This window comes from Strongylocentrotus purpuratus, unplaced genomic scaffold (assembly GCF_000002235.5).
Source record: "Strongylocentrotus purpuratus isolate Spur 01 unplaced genomic scaffold, Spur_5.0 spur5_scaffold_21, whole genome shotgun sequence".
NCBI lineage: Eukaryota > Metazoa > Echinodermata > Echinoidea > Camarodonta > Strongylocentrotidae > Strongylocentrotus > Strongylocentrotus purpuratus.
In genome coordinates, this window is record NW_022145607.1 from 30720482 (window position 1) to 30745866 (window position 25385).

Below are 25385 nucleotides of genomic sequence, written 5' to 3' on the forward strand. Positions count from 1 at the left end.
TTGCTAAGTAAATTAAGGAATTAAGGTAATGGAAGCAGGCGCGGATCCAGGATTTCTTAGGGGAGGGGGCCAACTTTTTTTTGTTTTGCTCCCGAAAATTTGAAAATCGCGCCGGCCGAAAAGCCGCTCAGTGGGGGGGGGGGGGGGGGGGGGGGGGGGGGGGGGGGGGGGGGGGAGGGGAGGGGGGGGGGGGTAGTGAGGAGGACATTTTTTTTGGTCCTTAAATTTAAAAATTTGCACCCCCCCCCCTTGAGCGTAAAAACCACGTGTTTTTACATGATTTTTTGTCTCAAGGGGGGGGGGGGGGGGGTGGGCTCCCCTGGATCTGCCACTGTGTGGAAGTGTAAATCATTCATGCAAATGGATTCGGCAAAACCTTAAACGTGGGTTGCGTTTGAATGGAAACCCCCAATAATGGGTACCATTTTTGCAAAAATGACCCTTTAAAAAAAGGTATGTGTTTAAACGCCCCCCCCCGGGTTGCGATCCCATTTTGCACCACCCGTATCTCGATGGTATCCACTATCCACCTAGAAAATAGGTTGACCCCAGCTGCCTTCCTAATGGCGAAACCCAAGCTACGCGCCCCTGTCGTGAATTAATTGCCGACATTTATTCAGAAATGTCGTAAGGTATCCAAGATATAAATGTTTCACAAATTCATTACAAATTTCATTACGATTAAAATATATTGCCAAACAATTTAAAGCGGATTGGGGGAGGGGGTACCCCACCCTACCCCTCTCATGATACCAGGGGTGGCCGAGCGACTTCAAAAGGTGGGTTGGGGGGGGGGCACCAACAAAAAGGGTACCTACAATGGGAAATCTCAAACGAAAATACACGATTTTTTAGACATTGGTATATACCCCTACATTGTGATTACATGATCAGGGATGATTTCAATATTTGTTTCTTTACATCATGCAATATAGTGCATGAGCATTGTAGGGATACTTTGCAATTTGGTGTGATGTCTTGATATTTATTCGCGAGCGAGGATTTTTTTTTAAAGATTTGTGAGGTCGCAGTGCGAAAAATTACATCTTAAAAGGAGGGAAAAACAATCCTGATGGGGTTATAAGCACATTCTCATAACGGCAGACTGAAATGACCTTTGATAAGAAACATAATGATATCATTTATTGCTCTTAGTCGCTCTAAATTAGGGGCACGTTTAATAGTGAGATGAAAAGGGGACAATAATCGAAAGGGATAAATTAAGACACTTGTTAGAAAAGAAAAGGAGCACGTGTCAAAGTGCAAAGGGTAATTATCAGAGGTGAAAATGAGGCACTTCTTACACCTAGAAAGAGGCACTCACCTGTGATGAAAAAGGCACTTATGAGAATGGGAAATGGGCATTTGTTGACGGAAATGTTGCACCCATCAGATTTTGATAGGGGCATTTATAAGAGGGGCACTGACCAAATATGAAACGAGGCACTTATGAGAATAAAAAAAAGGAGCACCGATCAGATTTAATAAGGGCATTTATCGGATGTGTAAGGGTATAAGAAGGGGGAAGTAGCTTTTATTAAACAGAAAAATAGTCATATGTAAAAATAAACGGGGCACTTATCAGAGATGAAAAGGGGTAATTATGTGAAGTGGAAGGGGCACTTATAAGAAGGAAAAAGAGCGTTTATTAGAAAGGAAAAGGACACGTTTCAAAATAGAAGGGGGTATTTATTATAAGTGAAAAGGGGCACTCATCAGAGATGAAAAGAGCAATTATCGGAGGTGAAGGTGGCACTATTCTGAAGTGAAAAGGAGTGACTTCTCGTACCTGAAAAGGGTCATTTACCAAAGATGAAAAGGGACACTTATAAGAATGAAAAGGGACACTTTTGGTTTTTATGGGTGAGAAGGGGCATTTATGAGAAGGGGAAGGCGCTTTTATTTTTTTAATGGGGGCACTTATCATAAATTGAAGGGGCACTTTCTAGAAAAGAAAAGGTGCGTTTATCTGATACGATAATTGGGAGCGCCAGGAGTGTCACGTATGACAGACAAGAGCGCTATACAAGAAACCACTATCATCATTACTATTATTATTATCTGAGTAAAAAATGGGTAGTTATTAAAAGGGGAAGGGGCAATTCTTACAAAGGGAAAGGGGCACTTGTCAAAGTAAAAAGGCACCTTTCAGATTTGACAAGGGCAATTATCAGAGGTGAAGGGGGCACTAACCAAAAGAGAATAGGGGCACTTCTCGTACCTAAAACGGGGCACTTACAAAAGATTAATAAAGGCACTTATGAGAATGAAAAAAAAATGACAATTATTGCAAAGGAAAAAAGGGAAAAATTATCGAAGGAAAAGGGGCACGTGTAAAAAAAAAGGAGGCGGGGCACTTATCAGAGGTGAAAAGGGGAAGGGGAATTTCTATAATGGAATAGGGGAACTTTTCGCATGTAAAAAGATGCACTTCTTACAAAGTTAAAGGGGTACTTTTCGTATGTAAAAAAAAAGTGGGGGGGGGGGCACTGTGCACCCCTATGCCCCCGGGAGGGCCGTCTCTGCGTGATGAACTGTTGGAATGTACGATATGGAAGAATATCATGAAGTTTTAGCGTACCTGCTCATTGAGAAATCCAAACTTGTATTCGAATAAAGTCAGGCATTTCCTCTCCGTCATTATAATTGTTAATTCGTGAAAACAGGGACTTGATCAAGACTATTGGTTTTGCAAAATCAGCTTTCTGTCAGTTTCATCATGCCTGTTCCGTGTCGAAAATGCGGTGGTTCTGCAATATTAAAGAGGCCTAAAACTGTAAGTTTCGCATATTGTCTTATCATATACGACACATTTTGAAAATTTTGTGAATGAGAAATTATTATCAGTATTCCGATAATTTTACGCATGGTGTTTCCGTCTAAAGTAGCACGCCGTTTCATGACTTAGTCCCATGTGCTGTAAATGGTGTCTGCAAGTGCAATATGTCAATATGTAGCATTATTTGTTGGATTATTGTACGATAGTATGGGCGATACTGTTGAGATAAGTGTGTGACATTTGTTGTAAAGTGATGATGATTGAAAATGCAATAATAATTCATTACTATTATTAAAAGTAATATATCTGTCAGACTCCAGCTCCGCCAATCTCCTCAAACAATTAAAGTTAGTCTCGTTTCCAGACAGATATCTAGACCACACATAAGGCCCGTCTTCACTATCTCGAGATTGCCAAATATCCAGCTATTTGAACTATCCCGATCGCAAACTATCCAGCTAATTGCGTCTTCATTAGAACGAAGTAGCAAATTAGCTGGATAGTTGGTCGGGATAATATCCCAAGATATCTCGGTCTAGTTTGCAAAATATCCCACTATTAGGGTGTCTAATCGAGATTCAAACCTTTATCTGTTGTGATCCTGAAGGTGATAATCAATGAATGAGGTGTCATATGAAAGAGCAGGTGAATTCCAATATTTCCATAGGGGCGTAGCCCCCGAAATTTTAAAAATATCTTGGTCAAAACAGCAATTTAAACATTGTGTCCTGGCTAACTCTGAGGTTTGTCACTTTTGAGATATGACGCCCCGATCGATAAGTAGTCCCAGTCCTAAGGAACAATTCTATGTGATTATATTTTCGCTAGCCCCCAGGGATCACAACTGATAACAGTTTAAAAATACCCTTCTCGCTATTTGGTGGATCAGCTAATTAGGGGGCGTGCGCTCCGCTCAGTCCAAACCATGGTTACATCGCGTAACATCTCCGCGCACGAACGAAACCCCAAATTCAATTACACTTTATAGTGACTGAAATTATGGTTGGCAATTCCCTCGATAAACCGGAAGTGAATACACGTTATAGTCAATGGCAATATCGCGGAGACATCTCCGCGATATTGCCATTGACTATAACGTGCATTCACTTCCGGGTTTATTGTGCGACGAACGCCAACCATACTAGTCAATGTCACATGTCGCGGAGACAGCGTAGCTCAAGCTGCAAGTCGCGGATTGGCTTAGCAGCATGCGTACGATATGCATACGCTTGCATATCGCGCGATACAGCTGTTTGGCTAAATTTAGCAAAACAACATCACTCTGCGTGGACGTCTTTTTCGTTGATTTTGACCAAAATGATATGAATATACCAGCGTTTTGGAGGGGCTGTAACTTTTGATAGAAACATCGGTGAGACTTGAAATTTGAAATGTATTATTCTGATAACATTTTTTATTCAAATATCAAACAAAAATGGTGAAAAACGATCCCAAATTGAAAATTGAAAAATCGTTCAGACACCCTACCACTATTTCCGAACTAGCGGGATATTTTGCGACTATCTTCATTAGACCGAAGTACGGAGTCAAATATCCCGATCCCATCATGCACCGCTGAGCGGTATGGATCGCATGTGCGCGCGCTAGTACAACTAGTTTACACGGAAAACCGGAAATCGTTGTGCATGATGGGATCGGGATATTTGACTCCGTACTTCGGTCTAATGAAGATGGTCGCAAACTATCCTGCTAGTTCGGAAATAGTGGGATATCTTGCAAACTAGACCGAGATATCTTAGGATATTATCCCGACCAACTATCCAGCTAATTTGCTACTTCGTTCTAATGAAGACGCAAATTGGCTGGATAGTTTGCGATCAGGATAGTTCAAATAGCTGGATATTTGGCAATCTCGAGATAGTGCAGACACGCCTATAGGAGCATCACTATCTGTGTAGCTGTGTAGTAAAACAGGCAACACTGTCCACCAGCACATTAACGCAACATTTTGTTAAATGTGCTGCAGCTACCATACTTAACTGTTATCATACGTATCAACCACTCACTATTGATGACAAATAACAAACAAATAACATTTACCGGTTTCGTTTATTAATTTTACTTGAATTTCCGGTAATTCTAGCAAGACTTCTGCCGATTGGGTCCATCGTTCTTATCTCTGTACCTTCATTTTCTAATGTTACGTACGTGTTAAAATATGTGGCTCAGCAGCGCCTTCATAAATGTACGTTAATTATACGTACACGCACACGCTATGGCGCACCATATGTCCAATAATTCAGATGAACACTAATATCGCTGATAAACAGTGTATGGGTGCGTTCAAGCGATTTTTCGAAGCTAGAATCACAAACGTGAATCACAAATCAAAACGCCGTTACAAAACAAGGTCACTGCGGGAAAGCGTTCAAGCGATTTTCCATTAACGCTGATTCTACAAATGTAGCTCATTTCGAGCCCAGCCACTGCGCATCACACTGCGCAGTTTGACCCTGGAAGTATAGGTCAACTTCGGCGCGCGCATTCTGGAATTGTTTACGGCCGACTGTCGACTGCTGTTTAGAGCATAGATCGCAATTATAAAATAAAGAATGAGAAAGTGATAGAAGGAAGAAACAAAGAATAACATAAGGAAAGACAGAAAGAGAAAGTGATAGATATATTAAAACGAAGGATAACATGAGAGAAGGTGATAGAAGGAAGAAACAAAGAATAACATAAGGAAAGAGAGAAAGAGAAAGTGATAGAATGATTAAAACAAAGAATAACATAAGAGAAAGTGATAGAATGATTAAAACAAAGAATAGCATAAGAGAAAGTGATAGAAGGAAGAAACAAAGAATAACATAATGAAAGACAAAAAGAGAATGTGATAGAATGATTAAAACAAAGAATAACATAAGAAAAAGTGATAGAATTCTAAAAACAAAGAATAAATTAGAAGGTGATACAAGGAAGAAACAAAGAATAACATAAGGAAAGAGAGAAAGTGATAGAATGCTTAAAACAAAGAATTACATAAGAGAAGTTGATAGAAGGAAAAAACAAAGAATAACATATTAAAGACAGAAAGAGAAAGTGATAGAATGATTAAAACAAAGAATAACATAAGAGAAAGTGATAGAATTATAAAAACAAAGAATAACATAAGGAAAGACAGAAAGAGAAAGTGATAGAATGATTAAAACAAAGAATAACATAAGAGAAAGTGATAGAATTATTAAAACAAAGAATAACATAAAAGAAAGTGATAGAATTATAAGAACAAAGAATAACATAAGGAAAGACAGAAAGAGAAAGTGATAGAATGATTAAAACAAAGAATAACATAAGAGAAAGTGATAGAATTATAAAAACAAAGAATAAATTAGAAGGTGATACAAGGAAGAAACAAAGAATAACATAAGGAAAGACAGAAAGAGAAAGTGATAGAATGCTTAAAACAAAGAATTACATAAGAAAAGGTGATAGAAGGAAAAAACAAAGAATAACATAAGGAAAGACAGAAAGTGATAGAATGATTAAAACAAAGAATAACAAAAGAATAGAAGGAAGAAAGAAAGAATAACAAAAGAGAAAGTGATAGAATTGTGAAAACCAAGAATAACATAAGAGAAGGTGAAAGAAGGAAAAAAACAAAGAATAACATATTAAAGACAGAAAGAGAAAGTGATAGAATGATTAAAACAAAGAATAACATAAGAGAAAGTGATAGAATTATAAGAACAAAGAATAACATAAGGAAAGACAGAAAGAGAAAGTGATAGAATGATTAAAACAAAGAATAACATAAGAGAAAGTGATAGAATTATAAAAACAAAGAATAACATAAGAGAAAGTGATAGAATTATTAAAACAAAGAATAACATAAGAGAAAGTGATAGAATTATAAGAACAAAGAATAACATAAGGAAAGACAGAAAGAGAAAGTGATAGAATGATTAAAACAAAGAATAACATAAGAGAAAGTGATAGAATTATAAAAACAAAGAATAACATAAGGAAAGACAGAAAGAGAAAGTGATAGAATGATTAAAACAAAGAATAACATAAGAGAAAGTGATAGAATTATAAAAACAAAGAATAACATAAGTGATAGAATGATTAAAACAGAATAACATAAGAGAAAGTGATAGAATCATAAAAACAAAGAATAACATAAGGAAAGACAGAAACAGAAAGTGATAGAATGATTAAAACAAAGCATAACAAAAGAATAGAAGGAAGAAACAAAGAATAACAAAAGAGAAAGTGATAGAATTATGAAAACGATCTTTCTTCGCAATAATTTGTTGATTATTTTGTTGTTGATCGTCATTCATTTGTAGAGTTAGTATAGAGTTCATTGTACTTTATTTCTTCATTATAAGTACTCAATATTGTTATTGTTGTTAGTTTTTATGTCGTTTTCCATCGCCGTTGGATGATTTTGGCCAAACATGTCAATGATCATTTTAAAGATTTATGAGAGACTGCTTAACTTTTGAAAATGTACAATACAGGTAGAAATTTAGAAAAATCAGTCCAAAAGATAATGGGAACTTGGGAAGCTAAAGAATACGTACCTCAACTCTATTAAGCCACACAAATAATCTCCCTAAGCCACACTGTACTTCATCATGGGATAGATTTATAATACCAAAGGCTTCCATATTATTTAACAGTTTCCAGTTAAAGATTAATCTATACCAGTTTTAAAAGGGTTCTCATTTCCATGGAGCTATTTGAGACCAGAAATTGCATTTTGTAAAGCCATTATGTAGCAGAAAGCAATACTCCAATTAGTTGGTTCCTATTTTGTATGAAACTGCACATGAGGCAAACAAGCAACCATGAATCATCTAAAAACCAACATACAAGATTTATACTGCCAATGGAAAGAAACATAGTTTTTTACCCAAAATACTATTTTCGTATTTAAATGTAATCAAATCTAATGCACAAATCTTTGTTAAGTGTCTCATTACAGATTATTTGATTCACCGGTTATGAATAATTGTATTTCAATAGTCGGAATGTGAATTGCATAAATTAATTGTTACTACCTGTACATGTAAGTAGGACAAACGTTGTGACTTGCCCTACCTAAAATCATGTAAAGAATGTAATTCGCATTCTGAATATTTAAATACAGCTATTTGTAACAGGTGAATTAAATAATTTGGGCATTGAGTTTGATTACATTTAAATACGAAAATGGTATTTTGGGTAAAAAAATATGATGCTTCTAATTGGCAGTATATAAATTTAGTAGCGTTTCATTAAATGTTGGTTTTTGGATGATTCCTCCACACTATACGCATGACCTGATCAAACATGTGTTTTGCTGCATATTCAAACATGTGTTTTTCTACATAGTCAACCATTCAGATGCTTTCAATGGTACCACCAGTGCTCTACATAATAGTGATTTCATGTGCACTCCTTCACATCCGCGCAAAGAGGGAATTAACTATCTATTAGTAACAAAAGTACACAATATTTTCCCTGCTTTCACAATGGGGATTAGAGACACAAGCACTCTGGGGAGGAAATGGGGCCTTTCAAAAGCTCAAGAAAGTGTAGCAGGCACCAGCAAAGTAGCTCCCTGTCCCTAACCCAAGACGATCAAATGTTTGCAAGCACGGCCACGGCATGTTGGCCTCCCCTCCCGTCGGTAAACACCGACACACGCCGCTTGAAAGGCCTGACACTGCGCTCCAATAGCACGACAGCTGGTGGATGTGTACAGGCACAGACTGGCTACTGCCCCTCGAGCAAATAATTAGGGGCGAATTCGGCGGGACTTAAATCACAATTCGTTGGTTGTTAGCGGTAGATGACAGATGATGGAAGGTTACACCTCCCTCTATCATTTCAATTTTTGATGAGCACGTTCCCATTATCACATAAAAAATGCCGCTTTACTGCACATTATTCTGCAAATACATGTAAGAGCCATGAAACTTCAACTTCAACTTTCCACTGGTTCTTGATGCTTTTTGTTATCCTTTTCCTTTTTTGTTATTGTTGATTATTTTATATTTCATTTTGAACAAGATATAATTTAGACCCTACGTTTAAATTGGTAAATTGTGCAAATGGGCCTATTTGGAGCATTCTCAAAATGGCCGTAAAATGATTTAATGTACATACATTACCTGGCATGTGCTAGCAGAAAGGCGTTTACAAGTGGATGCATGGATAATGGATGTAACTTGTCAGAAACAAAGCACATTCCAGAAAGTTATGAATATTCTCTTCTATGCAACAAACGGGTTTCGTGCGCCATGTGTAGTGTGAGTTTGTGCCGTGTGAACACACTTCACTTTCAAGCAACGTACATTTTGAATACCATGGAAACAAACTGTCCATCTTGATTATGACTACTGGGTTCGTTCATCTCATGTTTGCTGGTTACTACTAGCCTTTTGGGCTACATGTACATGATTGTAATTGAGAGAGAGAGGGAGAGAGAGAGGTAGGTAGATGGAGGGAGAGAGAGAGAGAGAGAGAGAGAAAAAAAAGAAGAGAGAGAATGTGTTAGCGAGCGAAAGAGAAAGAGAGAGAGAAAGAGAGAGAGAGAGAGAGAGAAAGAGAGAGAGAGAGAGAGAGAGAAGCGAGATACATGTAGATGCAGAGGCAGTCAGAGCGAGAGAGAGAGAGTGAGAGAATGAGACAGAGACATTCAGACCAGGGAAAAAAAAAAACTAGATGGGAAGAGAGGTTGGAGAGAGAGAGAGGGAAAACATGGATAGAGGGAAGGGCATAGAGAGAGAGAGAAAGAGAGGGTGAGAGAATGAGACAGAGACAGTCAGACCAGAGAAAGAAAAACAAGATGGGAAGAGAGGTTAGGGAGAGAAAGAGAGGGAAGACATGGGTAGAAGGAAGGGCAGAGAGAGAGAGAGAGAGAGAGAGAGAACGAGATACATGGAGATGCAGAGGCAGTCAGAGACAGAGCTAGAGAGTGAGTGAGAGAATGAGACAGAGACAGTCAGACCAGAGAAAGAAAAAAACGAGATGGGTAATGGGGTTGGAGAGCGAGAGAGAGGGGGGAAACATGGGTAGAGGGAAGGGCAGAGTGAGAGAGAGAGAGAGAGAGAGAGGAAGGGAGAGGGAGATCTCAAGTCTTCCAACTTGAGATGGAGTGATGTTGACTTGCACCATGCACGCTTCAATGGGCATATCTTGACGTGTGTCAACATATGTGCATGATTTGTTTATGGTTATGGTCTATACACAGTAACAGCAGGGGATCTTTCTAATATATTGATTGATTCTCTTTTGAAAGAAAGACACAAAAATGGAAGCTGGTTGCTTGATGATCTATCTTTGCTTGTCAATCATCAAGAGAGGCTCCACATGAACATTTTTTTTCTTAGGGCGTCCAGATTGAAAATTGTTCGGGTCTGTATAATAATAATAATGAAAATAGTGGCTACTTGTATAGCACACAGCACACGATGCTCACGGCGCTTAGAGAAAAGTACATATAACAAACATAAGAAAGAGAAGACAAAAAACGAAATTCTCCTAGACATAGTAAATTCGAATATTGCAATATTTACAACAAAAAAACAAAAGAGTTTTCAGTTGTGATTTGAATGTTTCTGTTGACCACATTCAAGGGCTAGCCCCTTGTCTTTGACTCTCTTTTCCAGCTTTGCATATAAACAAGTATACAGTGTACAAATATGCATGTAGCTATTTATTCTTTCTGTAGACCCCCTTTTCACTGATATTCTAATACCACCTTGAAATGTAAAATGATGCAATGTATATGACAGATAGTACCGACAAACACCATGTTCCTTTCATGTAAAGAATAAGGGTTCTATTCGGCAACCAGAACTTGTTTTGGGGAAGAAAAAAAAAACCTAGGCCCTAATGGGCGCCCAAGGCAAATATGGAACTCTACTCTCCTTACATGTCTTCTTAACTGCTATTGTATGAGTATCGAGTAGTGCCACCAGATTTTTGGCAGGCGACCATGCTGGTAGGTCGTGGTTCGAGGGAGAAGAATCTTTGAAGACGTGCTGCATTTGTTTGTGTTCCTGTTCACACGTGAAAGATAGTTTTTTGGGGAAAAAGGAGTGGCTGCTCTGTTGTTTTGGGGGAGCGGATTGAGAGTTTCCACGATGTTATTGTGTAATGCCATCTAAATATTAACAACATCATTTATGTACAGATTGATTTACATATTTTGAAAGAACAAGAACAGATTTAATTGAAGCCTGAGTGCATTGTGTTGTTGTATACAATATGAAATTGTTTGTTGTAGATTGTAAGTCATATATTACTCTTCAGACTGATAGAGTATATCACCTGTTTGTGCCAGAAGGGTGTGAGCTCATATACTGTGTTAAACACAGAGTTAATGCCCTTCCGGCTCTAAAAGTATATTCTTATTTTCCTTTCCAAAATTTTGTTTTTTAAAGATTTTACTCAGTTTATTGTTTCAAAATAACCAAACAAATGTTGTGCATGTACATGTACAATGTTCCAAAATGTAATCATGACAAATACTTGAGTTATTTGATAAATAACTGCTTATAATTGAATGAAGTATATTACACAAAATTGAAATTGTTAAAGCTAAACTTTAGTACTGGTAATGCGATTGCATTGTGAAAGAAAAGGTGTGAAAGGATCAGAAACAGTTGATCATGTAGCATGTAAGTATTGGTGTGCACTGCAAGGTTCTGGAGTCATCAAAATCATAATAAATTTGACCGAGTCTTGGTAAAGTAACAAACACTCACATAGAAAGCTATATATGGGACAACACACATCGTGTCGGGGATGGTACTACCTTGGTTTCCTTGTCTTTCTATGCTCATTACTCAGCCAGTATACTTTTTCTTCCAAAATTGTTTGGCACATGTCATTTATTTGTAATCTTGAACATTCAGTGTAAGTTTCGTTTGATTCTGTGAGAATTAATTTTTTTTTTTTTACCAGTACTGGAGTTTATCTTTAATCAATGATTATTTTTAGACTTTGGCATATTTGGAGAGCTATTGAAAAAAAAACCATGAATCTAATGTTGTGTGAACGGGAGCATTATTATTAAAGCACATTTACAAGTATGAACAGACCACCAGATTGAGAGCAGGTAATGCAACTTGGTTTAGGATGGTTGAGTAGGGTGATGTATTAGTCAGATTAAAACTTTGTGTGAACAGTAGCTTCATTGGGCCATTAACGGGTATGAACAGACCACCAGATTGAGAGCAGGTTGTGCCACAGGTCCGGGGGTGGGTGTCCATATGGGTAGGGTAACGTCGACGCCCGTCAGGGGGGGAAACGGGTGGAGGAAGGAAAGCGTGTCTCTCCTAAATTAAAAACTATTTTCATTGTCATGGATGATCAGGGAAAACAGAGGCCCAGCAAATTCAAAATTTGGTTTCCTGGAGACTTATGGAGTTGATTTTTTTTCCAGGACTGTTGAAAGAGGTTTTGAGGGAGTGAAAATTGGTGATGAGTAAACAGCTACAGTGCAATTGCTAAGAAAGCAAGTATAAGCTTGTACTGTAGGTAAGCAACCAAGGGACCTACAGTTTTGAATCCTGTCAAGGGGACTTTTTTTAGGATACTAGAGAGCAGTAGCCTGTCAACTTTGTTGCGAACAACTGACTTCTTGGTTGCAACTTACAAGCCGACTGCTCTACCACTGAACCAACATAGGCAACCTTCCAATTGAAACAGTATTATGTATCATGTATCCTACACTCTTTTTTTTTTCCTTGGGGGGGGGGGGGGGGGGGGGTCTAGGGGCAAAAGGAGGATTAGATGTAGAAGGCTTTATCCAAGTTCTCCTCTGTACCCATTTTTTCTTAAGGAGTTCAGGGCAGGTTAACATGTACTGTAGGTTAAGAACTTCAAAGACATCCCATTGAAACTTGTGTTAATTTTAATACACATGTTTTAATGGGTTTGTCGGTGACTTGCACTCACGATGATTTTTCGAAATGCTTGCCCTGAAAACTTACTGCACTTCCAGCCCACGAAACCAACAGTACATAAGACCGGTAATCTCACAGACCTTCTTATCTGAGGGTTTAGAGACTGCCCTCTAATGCTTCGAGGGTATACCAGTGAGAATACTACTTCCCCCTCCTACTTTTTAAACTGTTGGAACAATGACATTTTTATGACATACCGGCAGGGCCATGAATTAATTCTGATGCCCTATTTTTATTCATGGAATTAGTATAGAGATTGAAAAACTGATACACCAATATCAAACCAAACATATCTACTTAAATTCTAAGAATGATAAGGGATTGATCTGAGTTTTTTTTAAAAGAAACATTGAAATGTGTAACAGACAAAGAAATACTAAAAGATTGAAATACAAGTTTTAGGAGGAAACAAATTTTTCAAGTGAGAGGTGCTACAAGAAACGGATGATATATTGACTATATATCAGACAAACACAGCCGTAAGGCTACTTTACAGTCCTTAAATTGACAACTGCAGATCAAATGTTACAGGCTGCGGGGGTTTCAATCATTCTTCCTCAAACGAAACGAACGAACGGAAAAAGGGGGAAAAGAGAAACAAATAAAGCACCCAACAATTTAATGAAAATACCAAATTAGTCAATTTGCTATTCCTTCCATTTCCAGCGCCCGGAGCCACGATTCCTTACCCTATTGTTGGGTTGAATAGAATGGTACGTTGGCATACGGTGTTTTAGTTTGGGGAATTGAGTTAGAAGTGGTTTTAGAGTAAACAGTGCACTGGGTTGGCCCGTTGGGTGATCGTGGTCGATGCTTATTTCATCTTTTTCTACATTTCCTCCTAATCATTCATATTTTTTTGTTGGTTTTACTCCCAGAATGTAACTCCTCCTCTTTTCGTGGACTACCTATTCAGGTCTCTTGTTTTCTGGATAATTTTTTTCTTGTTCTTCTGTTTGTACAATGTACCTGTCAAGCTCATTTCTTTCCACTTTTGTTTTCAGCTCTTTTTCTTTTTTTGCCACTTTTCTCCTGCCACTCCTTTTTGTTTTTGTTTCTCTTTATTTCTTTCTTTTTGAGCTTTACTCTAATAATCCTTCTCTTACATAGATCTTGGGCTTAGTTATTTTCCTCTTTTGTATTAGTTTTGTTTTCATTCCATACTTTATCAAGTATTTCTTTCTCATATTCTTTTATTTGATACCTTATTTCCCCTTCCAATTTTGTTAGTACCAAAATGATGGATAACTAAAGCTAAAGAAAATCAAGATCCTTAAAAAAATCATTATTTTGGTTTATTAAAACAAAAAAGGTGATATATTACATGAACTTCATACGTTGTATATATTCAAAATATATTTTGATTGATCTCTTTAATATAAAATTGCTCTTGTAGTTTTGCTGTAAGGCAATGCTTTTTATAGGAAGTGCTCCTAGCTTGCTTTCATGTACACATGTATTTGAATGTCAGATTCATGATCTGTCATATTTCAAATAATCTTTTAAAGGATGATTTTAATATTTTTTGTGATGCACAATGCCTATGGTGCTTCTTTGTAGTATTTGAAGGTTTATTTTGTGGAAACTTAGCTTAAAGGCATCGTTTAACAATGTTAAATCTGAGATGCATAGCCCTACGTTTTATCAGTGACTGTGATATGGTGTAATATTTAACCTCTACAATATTGCGCGTCAAAATGATCATGAAGTGCCTCAAAAAAGTAAAAATCTTTGAGTGACCGGTTTTACCATACTCATTTTCCCCAATAGACTGCAGTGTTTAAAAAACGTTAGAGAAAAAAAAATAATTGGAATTCCAATCATAAATATCTTGATAATCAGACAGGTGATCGACTTGTAAAAGTCATGGGTGACCTAAAGGTTTATCATTATGATTGCAGCATGAGCTACATCCAGGATTTTGTTTCAGAATCTGAGGCAATGTTACCGAGTGACTTAAGTTTGCTTCATTATAACTCAATAATTTTTCATGTATTCTTTCAGGGTGATGCTTTGTGTAAGGAGTGTTTTTACGCAGCCTTTGAGAGTGAGATACATCACACCATCGTGACAGGCAAGCTTTTCACCAGAGGAGAGAGGGTAGCTGTCGGAGCCTCAGGAGGCAAAGGTAGTCATGTTTTTGTATTTATTCATTTATTTATTTTATTTACTTTTTTAAATGTTTTTTAAAATTTAGTTAGTTATTTAAGTATTTGATTTATTAATTACTTCATTTATTTATTCGTTCATTCTTCTTTCATTCACTCATTCCTTCATTTATTCATTAATTTTTTTATTCACTCTTCTTTCTTTCACTCATCGTTCATTTATTCATTTATTTATTCGTTCATTCTTCTTTCATTTATTTATTCGTTCATTCTTCTTTCATTCACTCATTGTTCATTTATTCATTTATTTATTCGTTCATTCTTCTTTCATTCACTCATCGTTCATTTATTTATTCGTTCATTCTTCTTTCATTCACTCATCGTTCATTTATTTATTCGTTCATTCTTCTTTCATTCACTCATCGTTCATTTATTTATTCGTTCATTCTTCTTTCATTCACTCATCGTTCATTTATTTATTCGTTCATTCTTCTTTCATTCACTCATTGTTCATTTATTCATTTGTTCATTCTTCTTTCATTCACTTATCCTTCATTTATTCATTTATTGATTCATTCATTTCTAAATGGTTCATGACTGTCACATTGTGACTGGAATGTCTTTCATTCTAACCCCTCATGACCCTGTTGAGTTGTATAGGCAGATAATGTAATAGACATACATGTGCTAGTTGAATGGATGTGTTTGGCAGCAATTTAGGCAGTAATTAGGCAGCACTTGTTAGGCCTAGGCACTATGGATATGATGGACAAAGAAAGCGGACAAAATATACAGTTCCTCAGGTAGACAAAGGAAAATCCATTCACTGCTATTATGTACAAATGTGTAGAACAGGTGAATATGCATGTGACACCTGTTCTACACATTTGTACGTAATAGCTGTGAAGGGATGTTCCTTTGTCTACATTTACCTGAGGAACTGTATATTTTGTCCGCTTTCTTTGTCCATCATATTCATAGTGAGGTCTACTAACTTGGGTTCTCCAGTATAGCAGGTGTTTCTCTTTGTATGTGTTTGTCGAAAGGATGAGGAGAATGTTGATAGGACAGTTTTTGTAGAGGATTCAGTTAAAGGAATTTTTGATGGGACAGTTTTGTATAGGGGATTTGGCATTGGAGGAATACAAAGAATTTTAAGGAGTTTACTATTGAGAGAACCAAAGTAGGTTGAACATTTAGAGCAGTTTAGTGAGATTGCTTTAGAGGATCGGACCTTTCTGATCTTGTTCTGTTCTGTTCTGTTCTGATTTTGGAGTGATGAGGGGTGTTGGCCACGAAGGTGAATGTTACAGGCTATGCATGCTGTTGGTATAGCAGACTTTCCCTATAGGACCAGGCAAGGACCAGGCAGCACAGTCCATGGTAGAAGCCTCGATCATCAGCCCTCACCTCATCTTGTCTCATTGTTTTGGCATTTGAACTGGAGCTGGGCTCATATCCATAAACCCATGGAAATGGAAAGTGGAAATTATATATCTTTGGAGGGACTGGCAATAGTAACTATTTTTTCCTCGGGGGGGGGGGGGGGGGTTGGAGGGCTTCACCCCTCTGAAAAAATAGTACTATGCCATTCCCTCTCAGATAAATAATTTCCACTATACTTTCTCACAGCTTGGTATATTTGTATAATACCTTCATGCTTTTAAATCTTCGATACACCAGTTTACAGTTGTATCAGTGCGCATGCGCAGACAGTTGACCTCGTGTCATTGGCCCCAAAATTGGGGCCAATAACCTCTGACCTCTGGTATTTATGCGTAAATTAAAATTGCGCCCATGCAAATGATGATGTGCGCGCACAACGCAGCGCGCAGGCAGTGATGTCATCATTATTTGCATGGGCGCAATCTTAATTTACGCATAAATACATGACTCCTACAGGTCATTAGCTTTGTTTAAAATGGCGCACACAACTGTAAACTGGTGTATTGGACATTTAAAATGCATGAATATTATGAACATTATTTCAATTTGATTCAAACCATCTATCGTTTCCTTCTTCTTTTCTTTGCTTTCATCTTATGCTTCAGATTCCACAGTACTAGCCTATGTGCTGAAGCTACTCAATGAGAAATACGACTATGGCCTTGATCTGGTTCTTCTCTCGGTGGATGAAGGAATTACCGGATACAGGGATGACTCCCTGGAGGTGAGGATCATACCCATGGCTGTAATGGAACAGTCCAAAGTTACAGTGATTTGTGGTGGCTGGCCTATACCATTGCTTGAAAGGAGGGGTTGATGTTTCTTATGATGTTTGCAGCTATGTGAACATCAGCCAGTGTATTATACCCATGGCTCTAATGGAAGAGTCCAAAGTTACATGGGATTTGTGGTGGCTGGCCTAAACCATTGCTTGAAAGGAGGGGGTGGATGTTTCTTATGTTTTTAGCTATGGTCAACATCAGCCAGTGAACATTACTAATAGATAATAATGATGATGTGATATTTTATATACAACTCTCTCCTAGGTCCTAATCAAATAATTAGTCAAATGCGGTCTCATGTGATTCATTTACAGAGACTATCCCTTATCTTTTTCATGAAAAAGCGAGTATATTACTGCTCCCCTATGGTGTGATATGGAAAGAAGAGAAAACAGTGATAAAATAATAAGTTTCCTATGTCTGTCTTCAGTAAGCCAGTCCACAGTTACATCATTAGGGACTTTTAGATTTGCACGTTGACAGCTTTGACTGCAACGTGTGACGTCATTTTAAGGCACTGCGCATGCGTCACGTCGTCTCAGTCGGCGATCGAGAATGCGTCAACCTTGATTTTCCTAAATCTAGTACGGTACTAGCTAGTATATGCCGCGTGCGCATAAAATTACTGTTCCTCAGGTAGATAAAGGAACATCCCTTCCCTGCTATTATGTAAAAATGTGTAGAACAGGTGTCACATGCATATTCACCTGTTCTACACATGTTTACATAATAGCAGTGAAGGGATGTTCTACCACAGCAATAGGCCATTTTCGTAATGTAACCAAATTTAATGCATAGGCCTTTGTGAAGTGCCTCAAAACAAACTCTTTCATTCACCTGATAAGAATAATAGTATTTCAATAGACAGAATCCTAACTGCATACATTAGTTGTGCCAGGTTGGACAAACGTTATGACTTGACCTACCTAGCAACACTTAATATATGCAGTTGCATTCTGACTATTGAAATACTATTATTTCTATCAGGTGAATGAAATAATTTGTATCGAGGCACTTCACAAAGACCTATGCATTAAATTTGGTTACATTACGAAAATGGCCTATTGTTGAGGGTAGAATGAGGAACTGTATATTTTGTCCTCTTTCTTTGTCTGTCATGTTCATAGTGTTACTTCCTGCATGCATGTATATGTCGAGCGCAATCTAAAAGATTTCTAATTGTAGTCAACATGGGCAGTTGAGTACGTTGACACGCATAATCAGTCGGCGTTCGTCGTGTTCTCGTCCACTCAATCTAAAAGTCCCTATTGATAATAGATGTCTACATGTTACTGCTTCCAATGTGATTAGGAAATTATCACTCCAGCTTTGAACCTAGCGTCCATTATTGACGGATTCCAAGGCATTACATGTATATCCTATCAGATACCCACATACTATACCTGGATGGAGGGTGGCAATTGAAGATGAATGCCTTGACAACGAGTTTTATGCCACCCTGGGACTTCAAATCCCAAAACGTGGTATACCTGCTATTTTATTTTATTTTTTGGGGTTTGAAGATAATATTTTCACAGAAATTTGATTGAAAGAATGATTATTGGTAGTTCAAAACTGATTAAGATGCTGTTTATATTTGACTGCATTTTTTCTTTCTCCCTTTCTCTAGACTGTGAAAAGGAACCAGCAGCAATATGATTTACCCTTGAAAATAGTTTCATATGAGGTAAGAAAATGTAAATGTAACTGAAATTCAAGAAGATATACATTTCATTTTTTTTTACAAACTTTTTAGGTGAGATGATTGAGTTACTGGTAGATGATATCACTATATATAGTTTTCACCTTCTGGTCATCTAAGAGGTTTTGATAAATCAATTGTGTCTCTTCAAGTTGTCATATATTCATTTTACTATTGTAAGACTGCTGATCATATATATTTCGATGTTAAACTACTTTCATATCAAACCAAACTTTGAAAGAACACTCGGCACCAAGTCTTCCCCCTAACCGATACTCTACCATCTAATTTCCCATTCGCATATTTAGTCCTTTACAGCAATTTATAGAAGGACCTTCGTGATACACAATTTTTCTTTTTTTTAATAAAAGATATATGTCGTGGCTATTTTGTAACACTTCACTTAATACCTTTGACGTCAGTGAAAAAACATTTTGATGAATTGACATCATGATAGGTTTTGTATGGCTTCCTGATTTCTTTCTTCATCATGTTCTGTCTATTTTGATCTATTTCCAAGTGACAAAAGTAATTTAGTGTTGTTATGTCAAAATGAACTTGAACTTCAAGGGAAGACAAGACCTGGGGGGTGTTTCACAAAGTCAAACTTAACTCTAAGTTGGACTTGAATTTTATGGAAAGCCATTTGTAGCCTTATTTTAAGATATATTCAACAGCAAAAATTCAAGTATTTTATACTTTTCATAAATTGATAAATTCCACATCAAGAACATGAAATCTCCCATGATAACAGAAAATATGAATGATTTGAATCAACATTTTTTGCTTCTTTTTTTCTTTTTCTTTTTCGTGCAGGAACTATATGGCTGGACAATGGATTCCATTGTGAAGCAGATTGGTCGAAAAAACAACTGTAAGTTCCTTTAATAACCACATATTACTTAATTAATATTAAATTCAGCTGCAATATGCAAAATTATTTTGTTTTTATGAATCAAAAAGCCACTTCAGAGATACTAGGGGCTTTTAGATTTGCACGTTGACATAGTGGACGTCCTAATAAGGCACTGCCAGTGCCTTAAAAGGACGTCACACGTACATGTAGCAGTCCACTATGTAGACGTGCAAAAGTCCCTATTATCTGCACATGGGCAGATACAAATCAGTCATTAAAAACTGTAAAACCCTCGAGACGACTGTTGGATAACTGTTCATAAAAGTTATGTAATCATTATTCATCTATGCACCGGTGGTACATTTTATGGTACACAGGGGGAAGTATTCTTTTCAAGAGGGCATGCAAAAGGTATTTATGAAGAACCTCCATCACACTGGAAGCGATAATTCTAAAATGCATAAAGTGGGACAAATTCTCCATGTGTAAAAGTCAGATTCAAGGTGCAAGATTTGGAGCTTGGAACAAACAAAAGAAAAATTGTTTGAATGAAATATTTCTGAACTCCCTGCTGTCTACATTCAATTTCAGGTACATTCTGTGGTGTATTTAGACGGCAAGCTCTAGACAGAGGTGCGTTACTGGTCAATGCAGGCAAGATCGTCACAGGACACAATGCAGATGACATTGCAGAAACGATTCTTATGAACAGTAAGTGATATCAGAGAGCAAGAGGTGACTTTCCCCCACTTTGTGCGAACTTAACTTTTTAAAACCCCACTGCACTACTTATGTAGCTACTTGCGCCCTCTATACAGCCAACAATGCCTAATCGGTGACCATTGGTCACCCATGATCCCCTTTTTCTTATGTTAATTGAGAGCTGATTTGATGAGATAACCACCTGTCAGTGACCTTGCAGGGAGGTCTAATCCCCCCTGGCCAAACTAGTGCAGACAGGCTTTGAAGGCTTTTGATATCCGTCCCCCATCAGAATGTTTTATTATATATTTGTAAAAACGGATCCAACTTTAATAAAAATAGACACTACAGTAGATGAATTTAATAGTAATGAAGGATATGCTACTGCAAATTGTGGTATGAATACTCAGTTAGATTCAATTTTGAACCCGTCATACCTGATTATACACTGTTTTATGTTGTTTAACCTTGTACTCTCTATGTCGGAGAGAAAGTGTGAAAAGTGGGTCTTTATAACTTCCTCAGCTTATAAATGTTGTAGCAACCAGATAGTAAACACAAATTTGATTTAACAAAGAAACAAAGAAAGTTAGTTCTAAAGAACTTTTGTAGGTTGGTTTGGGGGTGAGGGTGGCATATCATAAAATAGAGCATTCAGAGAACATGGCTCAAAACTCACCACTTTATTTTCATTTATGAATGATTTTTTTTTTTTATTTCAGTCCTCCGAGGTGATATTGCAAGATTGAGGAGGTGTGCAGACATCATAACGGTAAGTAATATCATGCAGGCCTGATTTTTTTATTTTTCCCCGATTTTTTTCTTCTTCATCCCGATTTTACCCTTATTTTCCTGATGTTTCCCTTATTTTCCTGACTTTTCCCTATTTTTTTCCAATTTTCTTACTCAAAAGGCGTAATGATACAAATTTTGCAGGGAAACCGCGTACCAATTGATATATCTGGTAAATAATCATATTGATCCGGCTTGGATAGATATCGCGTAGTCCCATATACATCTTTCTGTGTACAGTGCTTGTAACTTTACCAAGACTGGGCCAAATGCTTAATGTTAAACTTGTTCTCTTTTAACTTATTTATATTTTATTTCCATGAAAACCATGCAGGGAGCAGAAGGAGCGCTGCCACGGTGCAAGCCATTCAAGTACACTTACGAGAAGGAGATCGTGATGTACGCGTACTTCAAGAAGCTGGACTATTTCTCTACCGAGTGCATCTACTCTCCAAACGCTTACCGCGGCTATGCTCGGGCATACCTGAAAGACTTGGAGAAGATCAGGTCTACTTCTATCATTGGTAAGCTGTCCCAACAGGCGTTAGTGCAGTTTTCCTCCTACAATGTAATTCCGATAAATTAAATGCTATGGAAAGACATTTTAGGCACCTGGTGTGTAAAAGCGCACGCTCGACAGAGCTGCCAACCAGTACGATTTAATTGTATTTTGTATGATTTTTAGAAGTACCTGTACAGTGTAAATATACAACAGTACGATTTTCCTCACTAAAATACAATTTTTTCCAACAATTTTTTATTGTTTGTGTGTGTCTGCCATTTTCAATGGCAAAATGCTCATTCTGTCCTGTAAAGTATCCTACAAGCATCTCACATCAGCAATTTGGGGATATTCATTTGTTCATTTTGTCCTGTATGTAGGAACTGTAGTGTATTGATCTGTGTTTTTTTTTTAATACAAAATTTACCAAAGACTGGGCCAAATTTCTTATCATTTTGATGATTCCACCACCTTGGAGTACACACCAATACTTATATGCTAGATGATCAACCTTTTCTGATCGATTCCACAACGTTTCTTTCACAATGCAATCGCATTACCAGAGCTGGTCTATATCTTTAATATGACTGTAATATTTGATCATCTCATGAATCAGATATCATCCATTCTGGTGAGAGCCTGTCCATCAAGAAGGATGTGAAGATGCCGACCCAGGGAACCTGCTCTAGGTGTGCCTACATCTCCAGCCAGCCTGTCTGTAAGGCATGTACTCTCTTAGAGGGACTCAACAAAGGACTTCCAAAGTAAGTTTGATTTGATTTATTGGTTTCTGCATCTTTTTTTTTCATCGTACATTTACATGAACACAATATGGTTTGATACAATGTTTCATGTGTATATATATAATATACAGATAATATACGAAATTAAACAAATATATTGAATGCATAATTAACATACGTTAGATGCAGGAGGGCTACAGCATAAAGTAGCTTGACGTGTCCGCAGCCCTCAACTTAGATACAACAATTAACAAAAAAAGCAGAAGAGTGACTTGCAGAGAAGAAAAGGAAAGGGGAAAAGGAACTTTTAATACAAAAAAACTAATACATCTGCTGATTAAATGCAGGTTCATTCATGGATGGATAAACGATGCTAGGTCATGGACGATTACACATGATTGGTGGAGTGTACAGTCACACACAAACATGAATACAGTAGAATGACACACGACAGGATCAATACTTGGACAACAATATAGTTTTAACCGCCTTCTTAAAAGAATACAATGTCCCTTTTAAATGTGATTTCTACAGTGTTTTATATATATTATATTTAATACCACAACATTGATGCAAGACTATGCACAACTTGACAGAGTGTAATTATTTTCTCATGTTTTTTTTGTAAGGCTTGGAATTGGTAAACCACACAAGGCAAGAAAGAGGGTAAGTTTGATGTCATTTATTTATTTATTCATTTATTTATTTATTTATTTATACATATTTATACAGGTACACAAAATCAGAAATAAATCTGTTATGTGTATGCGACAGTGCCCATGGGCAACCAAAATGTTATTTGATTCATGTATATTCTTGGGAATTTACTTCTCGTTTCTGTTTTTTTTGCATTCCTTATTAGTATAGAGTGGTGAAGTGTGACGTCATCAAAAATCTATATATTTGGAATTTCTCAACTTTTCCTTTATTTTCAGAAAGAGCATAAAAAAAATAATGTCCAAATGTCGAAATCCAATTGAATATGTTGAGTATTTGCTGAGATATGACCATCTGAATGAAAAGATTTCCTATAGGAACTCAGTGTTATATTGCTCTGGTTCATAACATTACGAAGCAGAGCAATATAACACTGGTTTCCTATAGGAAATCTAGTTATTCAGATGGTCATTTCTCAGCCAATACTTATCATATTCAATCGGTTTTTCGATATTTGGACATTATTTTTGATGCTCTTTCTGAAAATGAAGAAAAAACTGAGAAATTCCAAAAATAGATTTGTATGATGTCACAGCTTCGGTACTCTATACTGCATGTTCTTTATGTGTGTATGAACTACAATTCACATTGTGAAAGGTGATTTTCTTTGTAAATAAGACGTACATTGCCATGTTCACATTTTCTATTCCATCATGTTTTTCAAACATATGAGCATGAATGTAAAGATACTGCTGTAGCACATACAGTTGGACAGAAGGTTTAATACACCTTGGACAACAGCAATATACATTATCACAACTTCACTCATTCCTGCCAACGTTTCACTTCAGGAAGATATATGTAGATAAATTTGGCCTCTGTTGAATGTATATATATATATAGTATATACGTTAATAACCGCTTTTAATAAGACATTTATATTTGTGACTCCTGATTGGAATGAGTGCAGTGTGGAAAAATGTAAGTAATGTTTTTCTACCAGGTGTATGTTAACTTTCAGGCCCAACCGTACATTTCAGAAATTATCACATGTACATTGAGACAATTTCCTTTATTTTTGGATTCGCTTCACAGCTTGATGCTGTTGATCTAAAGGCCTCTACGGATTCATCAACGCCACCACCATCATCCTCCTCAACATCATCTGATCCAGCTGCATCAATAGCACCATCATCGTCATCGTCATCATCACCGTCGTCATCGAACGTTGCAGCAGAAGTGAAGCAGGTTGTGGACTTCTGACAGGCTCAGGTTTTAATCACAGCAAACATACATGAACTTTTTGAGCTATTAAATAAAGATGTACTGCATACATGTACATGTACATGTTTCTAGGAAAAGCACGAGTTAGTATTTTCATGAATCTTCACTCAACGACTGAACCTGAGACAACATGGATCTAAAGGAAATTTTCTCCCACATTCTTTTGTATTTAAAAAAAATAAGAGTAGGAAGGAATAATTATGTGATATTGATATGTACATTTATTTTTGTATAACATTTCTTATTTCTTAGGCCGATGGATATTGCCTATTTGCTATGCAGCAAGATCTTTTAAAAAAATTGCCATTTTTAAGTTCAGTTGGCAGTTTTGTCAACTTCTACTGGTATACAGTTTTGAATTGTCATTGTGCACAAATTATTCATGAATTTTTAGTTATCAATAGTATCACTTGGCTATTTTCAGGTAGTTGCAGTTACATCTTTGTAACTTATAGATTTTTTTTTAAGTTTCAACATCTTTTTATCCGTAAGCTTGGTTCATGATATCATATACTTTCCATGTCAGAAACAAGCTAAGGGATGACCAGGGTCCGCAGTAACAGTTTTTGTGTTGTCTAAGGCTCAGAGATGGTTTTATTGATATGCGGTTAAACCGGCGGTTAAACCGGCAGTTAAACCGGCGGTTAAACATTTAAGTATCACCCTAACTCATAATAATGTGCATACTTCAATTCAAACAATAAGTTAGTAACAAGTTTCTCCATATATTCACTAACCTTGGCAATCTTTGCAATACTACTGTAAATCTGGGGGTCATAGTGAAGACTCAAGCATTCATAATGGAAAAGTCTGATTGCGCAGCTATCATTTGAGCACCGCTTCATTCTTCAATCTTGTGACGCTGGCTGTTGACACCAAGAACACAGACTTCGAACTTCATTTTGCTGTACGTCATCCACAGGCACCTCAGCATTTGGCCTTGTTGGGTTGTCTTGCTGAGCTATTCCACCTGAAGTCACAAAACAATCAATAAATAAAAATAAAAATAATAATTCATATACTACATGTATCTGGTATGAGTCAATAAAGGGCTGGTCAAATATCAACGATAACAGTAACAATAGAATTGGTCTATGTAGACAGGG

At 37.0% G+C, this 25385-nt stretch overlaps 1 protein-coding gene across 1 annotated transcript; it reads left to right on the forward strand.

Moving 5' to 3' along the window:
• Positions 1–2687: 2687 nt before the first annotated feature.
• On the forward strand, positions 2688–24311 carry LOC100888479 (cytoplasmic tRNA 2-thiolation protein 1). The gene is made up of 11 exons (XM_030994494.1): positions 2688–2776; positions 14710–14833; positions 16865–16983; positions 18672–18728; positions 19560–19617; positions 20191–20310; positions 21024–21073; positions 21428–21617; positions 22212–22359; positions 22968–23004; positions 24091–24311. Exons 1-11 carry the CDS (start codon positions 2720–2722, stop codon positions 24256–24258), a joined length of 1128 nt encoding a protein of 375 aa, XP_030850354.1. The 5' UTR covers positions 2688–2719; the 3' UTR covers positions 24259–24311.
• Positions 24312–25385: the final 1074 nt, after the last annotated feature.